At 49.9% G+C, this 11,545-nt stretch overlaps 3 protein-coding genes across 3 annotated transcripts; 2 read left to right on the forward strand and 1 right to left on the reverse strand.

Moving 5' to 3' along the window:
* Window positions 1-481: 481 nt before the first annotated feature.
* BJ171DRAFT_493651 (uncharacterized protein) lies at window positions 482-1,945 on the reverse strand (the record flags this gene model as incomplete). Its single annotated transcript, XM_053109933.1, has 1 exon — window positions 482-1,945. A coding segment is annotated over one exon (978 nt), but the record flags the coding sequence as incomplete, so codon positions are not given.
* A 2,113-nt stretch (window positions 1,946-4,058) lies between these two features.
* Window positions 4,059-4,925, forward strand: BJ171DRAFT_420774 (kinase-like domain-containing protein; the record flags this gene model as incomplete). Its single annotated transcript, XM_053107449.1, has 1 exon — window positions 4,059-4,925. A coding segment is annotated over one exon (867 nt), but the record flags the coding sequence as incomplete, so codon positions are not given.
* Window positions 4,926-5,594: 669 nt separating this feature from the next.
* Window positions 5,595-6,317, forward strand: BJ171DRAFT_420877 (uncharacterized protein; the record flags this gene model as incomplete). Its single annotated transcript, XM_053107457.1, has 1 exon — window positions 5,595-6,317. The coding sequence occupies one exon, from the start codon at window positions 5,595-5,597 to the stop codon at window positions 6,315-6,317; it is 723 nt and encodes a 240-aa protein (XP_052969812.1).
* Between the last annotated feature and the right edge of the window lie 5,228 nt (window positions 6,318-11,545).

Here is an 11,545-nt window from a genome sequence, read left to right on the forward strand (position 1 = left end):
TATCGGTAAATTTGCAATATGTTCATTGAGCGGCGGCACAAAAATGATATTGGCATCCGCTTTTTTGAATATTCTATATTATTTCTTCTCTACCCAGAAAAATATCCAATTTCGGACTAAATTTTGCGTGGTGTAAGGATTCTGGTTGTGAAGTCACAATTTGGGGGGGGGCAATTCAAGAATGGTCCTTGAATCGGATTCGAAAACTGAGAGAGGCTAAAACTTGGACCGGATTATGAAAGAAGCTGTTGTGAACTTCTTTCCGGAAGCTTTGCCTGATGTTATTGCCACTTGACTCGCTGTAATGGTGAACGCCATTGCCAAGAGATCGATCATATCAAGATTAATACTCCCAACATAGTGATCACTGAAAATGAAGAAATATATCAACCAATTGATTCCGAAGCTATTCCATTATTTCATCACATAAATCAAACAGACCAGAACTAAATATCTCAATCAAGATCTGAAAACAGGAAAATCAGGGATATTGATCGTCTTTATTTGTGCTGATTCACTTAGGGCTCCGATTTAAAATCTCTGTAGGAGAGCTGTTAAGTGGGCTAACAAGGATCCTTGCAAGCAAACAGGACTTTCAGCGGATAAGCTTTAACTTGGCAAGGCCGAAATAATGGCCGACCTCAGTGTGATAAGGGCGTAAGTTTCGGTTTGAGGCGACCGATCAAGTAGGTGACCAATTTTGCCAACGGAAGCCGGTCGCACAAAGGGAGAAGTTGGGTAGAGAAAGAAAAAGACCATAAACTCAAGGCATGAGATGCAAAAAGTTGCGCCTATGACATATTTGCAAAGGGTGCGGAAGGCTAAGGGTTGAACTTTCCTATTCAAAGGATGATTGGTCCATTCATTTGGAATTCACTTCATTCTCCTCATTCAGCGCCGAGAGGAAAATCCAGAGACCACTTTTCGAGCGAATTCGCCGAACATAAAGGTTGCGTGAGCATACATATCAGCCCCTTCCGTTTCACCATAGTCATCGTAGAATCGTTCAAAATCCTCTTCATCAATCACAGGGAGGTCTTGACTTTCCTCGATATTGATTTTAAATGGGACAATCTCTCCCTTCCATGAATGAGATGGTTCTCTCTGGCAACCTTGATGAACCATGGGTTTTTCACAATTTCGGCAGCTTCCTTGGCACCCCTCTGTGGTGACTTGTCTTTCGCAATTGTTGCAGATTTCAAGACATCCAGCATCATCAGACGCTTGTCGACAGCATGGATATGTCATATATCTGCAAGGGCTTTCTTTTTTTCTTGAGCCACAGCAGGACCAGGGTCCGCGACACATGTTTGTGGGATCAGTTCTCCAAGTTCCGAAATGGGCGTTTGAAACAGGAAGGCGATGTTTTTTGTGAGTTTTGTTGCCATGGATGAGCGACCCAGAAGAACCATGATATTGGCATTGACTAATTTCGATGAGGGGGTCGGCCTTGATTCCACAGCGCTTGCAGGTGTCTGTGGTTACTCTGGGAACGAGGCGTGGCTCAGGGCTCTGGAGCCTCTGCAAACACCAGCTTTTGACCCTGGAAAAGTCCTTGTTCTTGCAGCGAGCCCAGTTGTCGGAACTCAAGCCCATAACGCGGAGCTTTCCGGAAGCAACGACACCCAGAGACATGCGGATAAATTCATGCATATCTCCAGGCATGCTTCGACCAGAAATAGCATAGAAGCACATGGATTCGTATCCAACAAATCGAGTAGTCATGATTTCCATGAGGGCGATGACTTCTCTACTAAGTCGAGAGTTCAGCACGTCATCTTGAGTGACAAACATGACAACGCCAACAACTTCACTCTTGCTAACTTGCTCGAGAATCCATCGGTGTATGGTGGAGTCGTTGATGGCCTTCTGGCCATCCTTTCTCACATCACTGAAACCCGGCATATCGACAACGCGACAATTGATGCCATTATACAAGAAAACGGTTTCTTCCGGATCTGTGGTGACACTGATTCCGCCACCACCAGTTCGATTATTGGCGCCAGTCAGATAATTGGTAAAGGTCGTCTTTCCAAGGCCAGTTTTTCCAACAAGTAGAATAGTTCTCATTCTTTTTTTGTTGTTAAGCAAGGTGTAAGTTGTGCGAGCCAGTAGAGCTAGACAAAATTCGCGATGCGTCCCAAGAAATAGCATCCATCAGAAATCCCAGAAGATAGTCGCTTTTCTATACCTCGAGAGATCAATACACTCAGCAAGTGAGCCAAACCACAGGTATAGGCAGTCCAGGCGATTGGTATGAGGGAAAGCCAACGATGTAGATCGTGGCTGCTCGTCGTCTACGGGCTGACTCCTGGCCCGCGTAGACGACGGGAGGTGGCGATGGCTATTTATGCAGAATACGGGTAAAGCCTAGCAACCCAGCAAGCCTAACAAGCTTAAGCCACCACAATTACACAACGATGAGGCCGATGCCTTTTTGGTCGTTTCGCTCTTTTGTGAGTGTAGCGAGGTTGCTTGGTCTTCCAAGCTCGTAACACCACGGGTTTCAGTTGGAGCGCGTCATCTCGCGAAGACCACCCCAAGTTGGATAGACGTAATATTGCGAGTGGCCCAAATGACCGCCACATGCTTGCGATGGGCTGGTTTGGGGAAGCGTTACAGAATGGTGGAGCCTGTCCGCGATTGGCGGCCATTTTGCTCAGCAATCGGGTGACCATGTGGTCCGTGGTAGGTTTCATGTTCGTATGACACACGTGCACGCCAGTCAACCAATTAAATCTATTTACGCCTGCGCCCACACCGTGCGCTTTTGCGGTAAGCATACACCAGGACAACGGCGCTATTGAAACAAAAACAAAAACAAAACAAACAAACAAAAAAACTCCCCAGGATAGCGATGGTAAACTTGACCTCTGATTGGCGTGCAGCGTACACAAGTAATGCAGGATAATCCGGAATTGGAAATACCCAGGCAGGTCATCTGCTCGAGAGGAGCACAGCAAGCACAAAATCCGATTGGTCCTCCAATCTGTGGCCTGAAACCAAGGTGTCCCCTCGTGACAATTTGCCGTGTGGCTTGGACTGACCGGGAGCCGTCCGATTCTTTATCCTCCCCCCCCCCAAAAGAAAATGTTGCTCAAAACGAGGTCAAGTCCCCCGCCACATCGGTTGATCGGTCAAAATCTCTACACTGAGTCACTCTCTTTCCGTCTCTCTTTTCGTCTCTCTTTCGCCTCTCTTTTCGTCTCGCTCTCTGTCTTCGTCTCTTTGCCCTCATACGCCCTCTCTCTCTCGTGCTCTTGCTTCCCTCGTTAGGATTCCTCCTGATTTTGTTACCCACACACCAGACCCTGTCCGCTTTGGTCTTAGGACTCTCCCCCCCCCCAGTTTCAATCCCAAATAATTTACCACTGTATCATTATCAAAACTTGAGACCATCGATGTTGGAGATAACTGCTGTCGTGGCTGGTATAGCTGTCCTTCTTCGGAACTGCTGTAGCGATCTTTTTCGTGAGACGTTACAATCAGCTCGAGTGCTTTTCTCGATCATCCAACAAGATGAAGAAAATCAAAGGTCTTGGACAGTCTTCGTGAACCATTCGTATGAAATACTTCAGACCCTTTCTCAGTTTCAGTCCGACCTACTTGTTTTCGATAACCAAGTCAGTTGTTTTGAAAATTTTCATTGTCAAGTACGTCGGTACTATATTGATGAAGTCGGTAATTGGCTCAAGGTCGAAAAAACGCTCAAGGCTCAGCTTGTACGCAAGAGAATCATCAAATTTATCCAAGAGCTTGATGCACTAAGGCAAAGTGCTGCATCAGCACTCGCACACGCCACCGACACTAGTATGGTTGATCAGACGGACTTGAGACAGGCAATTCAAGAAGATGAGGCACAACATCACCGCTTTATCACCAACATAGCCAGTTTACTCGATCAAAATGACCAAGCAGCTCTTACCAAGATCGGAATCTCGCTCGAAAATCAGAAACAGTGGCAAGTTCGGCGGGTTACGCACAGCCTCCATGCCTTAATAGAGGATGGTGAGGTCGCCAAAGGAATTATTCAATCGGTGGTGGTACCACTCCTCCATATGCTACAAAGCGAATCTCGAGTGGCTCGTTCAGTTGTCAAAGAGACCTGGCGTATAGCTCCAAACTCAATAACCAATCGCTCGGACGAACCAATTGCTCAGGGAGGGTTTGGGGAGGTTTACACTGCCACCTATTTCGGCTCGGACGTTGCTATCAAACAGCTCTTGGCCAAATATGGCGAAGAAGAAATCAAAGAGTTCCGCCGAGAGATTGAAATATGGTACAAACTGAATCACTCCAATATCTTACCGCTTCATGGAGCCTGCGATCTTGTCGAGAAACCATTTATGGTATCACCTTTTATGAAGAATGGTACGCTACGGTCATTTGTCTCTGATCCTGCGTGTCGACGGTCCATCTCAGACAAGTTGCGGCTCATGTATCAAGTCGCCTCAGGAATGGCATATCTCCACAGCAACGGTATAATCCATGCCGACCTTAAAAGCGACAACGTCTTTATCGATTCGGGAAACAATGCCGTCATTGCCGACTTTGGTCTAGCAAAAACTAAACGCACATCGATCAGATCTCAAAGATCGCGCACAAATAACTCGATTTGCGGGACCGTCATATATATGGCTCCTGAAATGTTGGACGATGAAGAGCCAACTGGTTCTTCGAGAGAGACAGATGTCTACGCATTTGGAGTCACGTTTTTTGAAATCCTCAAGGATGGTAGAGACACATGGGTAACAAAAGACGGCGGCCCTATGCATCAAATGACAGTCGTTAGACAAGTTTGCAAAGGAAAGAGGCCAAAGAGATTCGATGGTATTCCCGACCAAATATGGAGCCTCGTTGAGTCGTGTTGGCATCAGGATCCCTATCATAGACCAAGTTTTGTGGATATTTTGAGCCAACTGAGCGCGTACAAGTCACCAAACAAATTTGGTCACGATCAAATCTTAGCGTTTACCAATATGATATCAACCACACCCTCCCAACACGCCGAAACAGTACAGACCGAAGGTATTTTGTTGATACCTCAGTTGCCTTCACGTCAACTTCACTCAAGCCTCGACTCGACTCAATCGATCCATTCAAACCGACTAATCTCATCGATTCGACACTATGAAATAAGAGAAAGCATTGGAAACAGCTCGACTTTATTGAGCATAAACCCTGCAGACACATTTGATCAAGCACTTCCGGGGATAACGGCAACTCCCCATCAAGCAGTTCATACATCTGATAGTTTGTGGCTGAACACCAGCGACTGGAGGCCAGAACCCCACAATAATAATCCAACAGACTGCGATCGCAACAAGAAACCAACCTGGGATTTGAATCCATTACCTCGACTTTCAAGGGCACAAGCCAATGAACAAAGCCCCGAACTATACTTTCAAATTGGGTGGGCTTATCTCCTCGGGATCAACGGGGCTCAGAGCGACAACGACGCTGTTTTTTACTTGCAAGAGGTCGTAAATCGGTCGGATGACCCTATACTGAAGCCGATAGCCACCTTCGTGATTGGCTACTGCAGCTACATCGGACGAGGGATAAGACAAGACAAACTGAAAGGGGTGAATATGATGCGAAGCAGTCGGACACAGGAATTTGATCTTGGAGAGTGTATACTGGACTCGGAAACCATCGTTTCCTCAAATTCAGCCGGTGCCCGCAAATTTTTTGATCTCTGTGTCGATGGATCAGAAACGGACTGGCTCTGCAGACATATGACGGCCATATGCTACGTTTGCGGGTACGGGACTCCGAAGAACTATAGCAAAGCCATTGATATGCTCAAAGAGCTCGCAAATCAAGGTGTCTCTGGTAGCCAACTTTGGCTCGGTCGCTCCTTCAGCAGAGGTTGGGGTGTGAATGTCGATCATACCCAAGCTTTCTGGTGGTACTTGAAAGCTGCCGACCAGGGCGATTCCTATGCGCAGAGCATCGTTGGACGATGCTACTCGAATGGTCGTGGTGTTGCCCAAAGCTACTCAAAGGCGATTGAATGGTATCGTAAGTCGGCAGACCAGGAGAACCCACATGGCCAAAATGGTCTGGGTTGGATGTACCGGAACGGTTACGGCCTCGTTCAGGATCACAGAGCGGCTGTATACTGGTACCAAAAATCGGCCGAACAAGGCGATTCCACCAGTCAAAATAACCTTGGTTGGTGCTACGAATACGGTTATGGGGTCATGAAAAGCAGCCAAACCGCCGCCTACTGGTATCAAAAGTCAGCCGATCAAGGAAATCGCATTGCACAAAACAATTTAAATAATATCACTAAGCGTAACCTCGTTCGCTGATCTGTCTACACAATGCCTGTAAGTTGTGAAAAGACATGTATTAAATCGAACAGCGACTATGGCAGCCTCATACTGTTTATCAAACAGAAATGGAGCTGAGTCAAAATTTAAGAATCTGGTGGAAAACCTGCTTATTAAATAAAAAATTTCTTTCAAATATACCAACAGCCCGTGGTCGATAGTATACTTACACATTTGATGGAAGCTGAACCAACAGAGAATCCGAGGCCAAGGGACGATACTAACTAAACACAGTACAAGACTGCCTCACATCCTCATGTAAAAAAAAAAAAAAAAAAAAAAAAAAAAAAAAAAAAAAACCTGCAACATCACGAAGAACCGTATCCATAGATATCCTGAAGAATGAAAGTCAGCTCGATGATAAAAACTGGCCGAAATCGAATCGAGTAGGGAGCAGCAAAAAGCTTGTATGCGTGGATATAAGTACGTTGGTTGACAAAATACCCGTGAAAAAAAGGCTCCCAAAATTAGCGATTTACATATATATATGAGTAGAGTAAGATGCGGGCATTCATGATGCTCTTGGGGCCAGAGCTTCCCGCCAACGCTAGTTTAAATAGCTCTGAGCCGAGAGAGAAAGGCTGGCGACTGTGGACTGAGCGGCATGAAGCTATTCAACCGACTCTACCCCGACGCAAGGCCTGATGGAGAGGTGGAAGGCCGACGATTGTTTTATCGAATTATATGTCTCTCTGTTATGCCCTTGTATGTAAAATTATGCTACTGCGAGAATTTCCGGGGTTCAATAGTGGGGGGATGGGGCTTGGGAGAGACAAGAGAGAGGAAGGGAGGAGTCGAGGCGAGCTTTTGAGATGTCTGCAGTGAACGGAGCGGTTGTTAGTGGTACTCTTTCCTGCTGGTAGAGTCGATTGGACTATGACGGCCTTGAGTGAAACAAAATGTATATATATTCACTTGCTACCTATAATGGCCATCCAATTCTTGGAAGCAAAGCAAAAGAAATATATCGAGTTCATGTCGCTTCAGTCTCCTTCTTTATTTCGAGCATTACCATTATCAGCATGGCCATTACCCTCGTAACCATAATCACGATCACAACTACCAGAGGAGTGCTGGCCAGCGTGGGTCCATCCAGTTGTGCTCACCACCGTGTTGGTGTTGCAATTGAGGAGCAAAGACTTGAGGATCACTCCCAACAACGACTGTGATCGCAGCAAGCCCTTTTTTCAGGTGTATTCAGTGGATGGAGTGGGTGCAGTCGGCACACCACAAGTCAGAATCGTGGCGGCAGTGACAGTTTATTAATTTTTCAAAATGAAAGCCATCGGCACCTGGTCGGCACCAGCAGTTCGATATCTCAGGAATAGTTGAAAGCAGAGCAAACGAAAGCTGGCAGGCCTATTTCTTTCCCTCTCTCGCTGGACTTTCATCGTCTTGCGGGGAGGTTTGGCCCGGCCTTGGCGGTGACGATTGATCTGAAGACCCACCTGAGTTGCTTTGGAATGACCAGCGCACTTTTGTTTTGTGCGCCTGCCCCCATTATCACTGATGATCAACAAAACGGCAAAGAGCCGACCGCAGCCTGCTCGCCTCCGACGACCATGTCGAGCCTGTGGGCTGCGAAGAAATACAAACTGGAAATGGCTACACTGCATGGCAGTCCTGGTGTAATCGTTGTCACGATGCGGCCGAGGTCAGTTCCTGCGTCTTCGGGGTGGATCTGCATCTTGATGGTTGACTCCGGGGTTTCACGGTGGTCGTTCCTGAACAGCTCCTCCATCGAGTGATCAGCGTGCCCGCTTTCAGCAGCACCGACTGTGTCTAGTAGGTGTCCTGGTAGAACTGGGGGCCAAGAGATGTATTCATCAGACCGGTCGGGTGTGAGAGTTTCTTAGCACCAGGAAGACCTTCTTGTGGCTGTGGTCTAGGTGGCCCTCCCGCATCTGTTCTGTCGAGCGCCTCGGCTTGTTTGGCATCGATCAGATCGAGGGACAGGGCATACTCCATCGTCTGTCGGACAAAGGTCTTGTAGACCGCACCAGCAATCTGGCAGCCATGTTGCCGAGGGTGTATCCCTACTTTGCGATCTGCTGGGTCACTACTTGGGCCTTCGCCGTCATCCTCTGGATCTGTCGGTCCATCTGGAAGCCGTCAACGCCAAAGGTGGCTCCGAGGTACTTGAACTCCTTTGCCATGGGCAGCGGCTGACCGTAGAGTCGGAGGCCGGTGGCTCGTTCTGGGTTGCCCTCGGAGAGGATCACCTCGCATTTGGGCGGCGAGAACTTGTATCTGTTGTCGACACTGTGCTGTTCGCAGAAATCAAGCAATCTCTGTGCTTGTCTGGGTCTGCAGATCAGTGCACCGTCGTCGGCGAACCATAGCGAGTTGGCCTGGATGGTGGTGCCGCAGGTGGTCGTCAGGGTCGTTCCTCCCTCCCTCCTCAAGAGTTTCGGGAGGTCGTCGATGAAGGCGCTGAAGAGCAGGGCGCTCAGGGCCAATCCTTGGATCAGTCCCTTCTGCAGCCACACGGGGTTGGAGCGGCGGCTTTGCTGGCCGCCTGGATGTGCACCCGGCCGAACATGACCTTCAGGAACTCGATCAAAGTTGTGTCTTCCATGCGGCCCTCTGTCTTGGCCCACATCTTCTCTCGCCATACGTTGTCGCATGCAGCCTTGATGTCCAGGAAGACGAGGGCATATTCTTCTCCGGCCGTTTTGCGATCCTCGATCAGACAGTCCAGTGCGTATATCTGGTCAAGAGTTCCGCGTTTGGATCGGAAACCGCCTTGTGCGATGTCCATCGGTCGGAAGGCATCTGTCAGGTATGGCGGCAGTACCCACTCGAGGACTTTGCGACACACCTGCGTGAGGCCTATCGGCCGGTACATCGCTGGGTTCAGCTGCGATCCCTTGTTCTTGTATACCGGATGGATCAGGACGGTGCTTCATTCGGTGGGGATGATCGAAGCCTTGACTGCGGCTCGGCTGATGTCGCAGAGCCACTCCGCGACTACAGTCGCTACTGGGTGGAGTATCTCGCTCTTGATCCAGGTCAATGGGTTGGTGTTCCTGAGGTTCGACGTTGATCCGTTCCCAGGAGATCGGCTTTCCCCTGAGGCTTCTCCAACGAGTCTGTCGAACTCTGCCCGAATGGTCCAGATGAGGGTGCCCAGAGTATACCAGCCAGAGTTCGACAGACTCGTCGGAGAAGCCGCCAGGGGAAAGCCGATCTCCTGGGAACTGATCAACGTCGAACCCCAGGAATACCAACCCATTGACCTGGATGCCGCAGCGGAGCGAGTACCGGGGGCCAGCCGTCAAGCAAACCCCAGTGAACTGGAGGAGTCTGTGCCAGACTCCCAACCAGAGCACGAAGGAGTGGCAGGGGACCCCGTCCTCAGAGGAATCATCGTCGGTTCCCAATCGTTCCGACGCAGCAGAAGGAGTGAGTAAGCCGGTCACACTCACAGTAGCATCCTTCGGCATCGAGGAAGAGCAAGCGTGCGGTTGTAGGGGCTTGAGAGTCCACAGCGGATACATAGGAAGGATGGATCTCAGGGCCGTGATGAAACGAGTGTTGAGGACGATCTTAGCAGAAGGCAGGTAGTTGTGGGCTAGCGGGCGTGGATTGGCAAAGGACGGAGAGCATTCATGGTTTGGCGGTCTATAGGAGGGACGAGCGGATTGATGCGACAACAGATCGGGATGAGCTGACTGCGGTCCCAGAAAAAGATTGTCATAGGGAACGCCCCGACTATGAGGGAACTTGCGGAGGCTGGTGATGGGAGTTGTGGTGCTGGGAGTGCGGGTTGTAGAATTGGTGCCGCAGGACACCAGGCCCGAAGCGAGAAGGATCCTCGCCGTTCATGGTTTCAGGAGATCAGAGGCAAGTCCAGCGAACTCGAAAATCGGACTGCATTCGAAAAACGAGGAAGCGAGAGAACCGAGGAGCGAGTCACGAGCGAGGAGCAAGCGAGAGACTCTCGGGGAGATGGGTGGGAGCGAGACCACCGAGCAGAGATCAAAGACCCAGAGATCAAAGACTGATAGAAGGAAACTGCCGAGTAGTGCATGACATCTCGGTCGCTCTGGACGCAATCAGCCGAGAAATCGAAGTGCCCAGGGAGTTCAGGGACCTCGGAGTCATTTTCGGCATCAACGGCTTCAGGATGGGCCGCCAGATCCATAGTGTCGCCCGAAAGGCTTGAAGTGCTACGGACGAGCCTGTGAAGCATGGACGAAGCCCGGGCCGCCTCTCAGCCAAGACGGTGACAACGATTACACACCAGGACTGCCATGCAGTGTAGCCATTTCCAGTTTGTATTTCTTCGCAGCCCACAGGCTCGACATGGTCGTCGGAGGCGAGCAGGCTGCGGTCGGCTCTTTGCCGTTTTGTTGATCATCAGTGATAATGGGGGCAGGCGCACAAAACAAAAGTGCGCTGGTCATTCCAAAGCAACTCAGGTGGGTCTTCAGATCAATCGTCACCGCCAAGGCGGGCCAAACCTCCCGCAAGACGATGAAGTCCAGCGAGAGAGGGAAAGAAATAGGCCTGCCAGCTTTCGTTTGCTCTGCTTTCAACTATTCCTGAGATATCGAACTGCTGGTGCCGACCAGTGCCGGTGGCTTTCAATTCGAAATAAAAGTCATCATCCGAGTGCGGCATCTCCCAAATCCTTCCCGGCCCTCGCTGGCTTGTGTCCAGAGGGGCAGAGCCGCTTTCGATCAACTCCGATGATCGAGTTGTTCGAATCGACCGCGTGTGGCGAGTTGGCCTGGTTAAAACCCAAAGTCGGAACTGGGCCGGCCGCGAAAGGCTGTCCTCGATCGGCCGTCGTCCGCTGCTCTTGACACCATGAGCACACAGACAGTCGAGTTCCCAGGAGCACCGTCGCTGCCGAACGCCGTCCGCTGGTCGAGCGACAACCAGATCCTTGTGGTTCTCCCTGATATCATCCATGTTGTCGTAGGTGTCCCTTCCTCTGAGGCTGTCCCAGTCCATCCGGCCAGCAGTCCGATTGTCATCTGGGAGGAATACAAGCAAATCATTTCCACACACCAAGGATCATCACGATCCAGACGATCCAGACGATCCAGCATGCCCCCATATGCCTGTATCTGTCGCCCCGTTGCATGGGATCGGGCCCGACAGCTTCGTCTGGCCACCCGCTCACCGATATGGCATTTGCTCCTGAAACAGAAACCGAAATGGAATTTGGCTGGGCAGAGCCTGAGCAGAATGGAGTT

This window comes from Polychytrium aggregatum, assembly GCF_025602895.1.
Source record: "Polychytrium aggregatum strain JEL109 chromosome Unknown BJ171scaffold_7, whole genome shotgun sequence".
Taxonomy (NCBI): domain Eukaryota; kingdom Fungi; phylum Chytridiomycota; class Chytridiomycetes; order Polychytriales; genus Polychytrium; species Polychytrium aggregatum.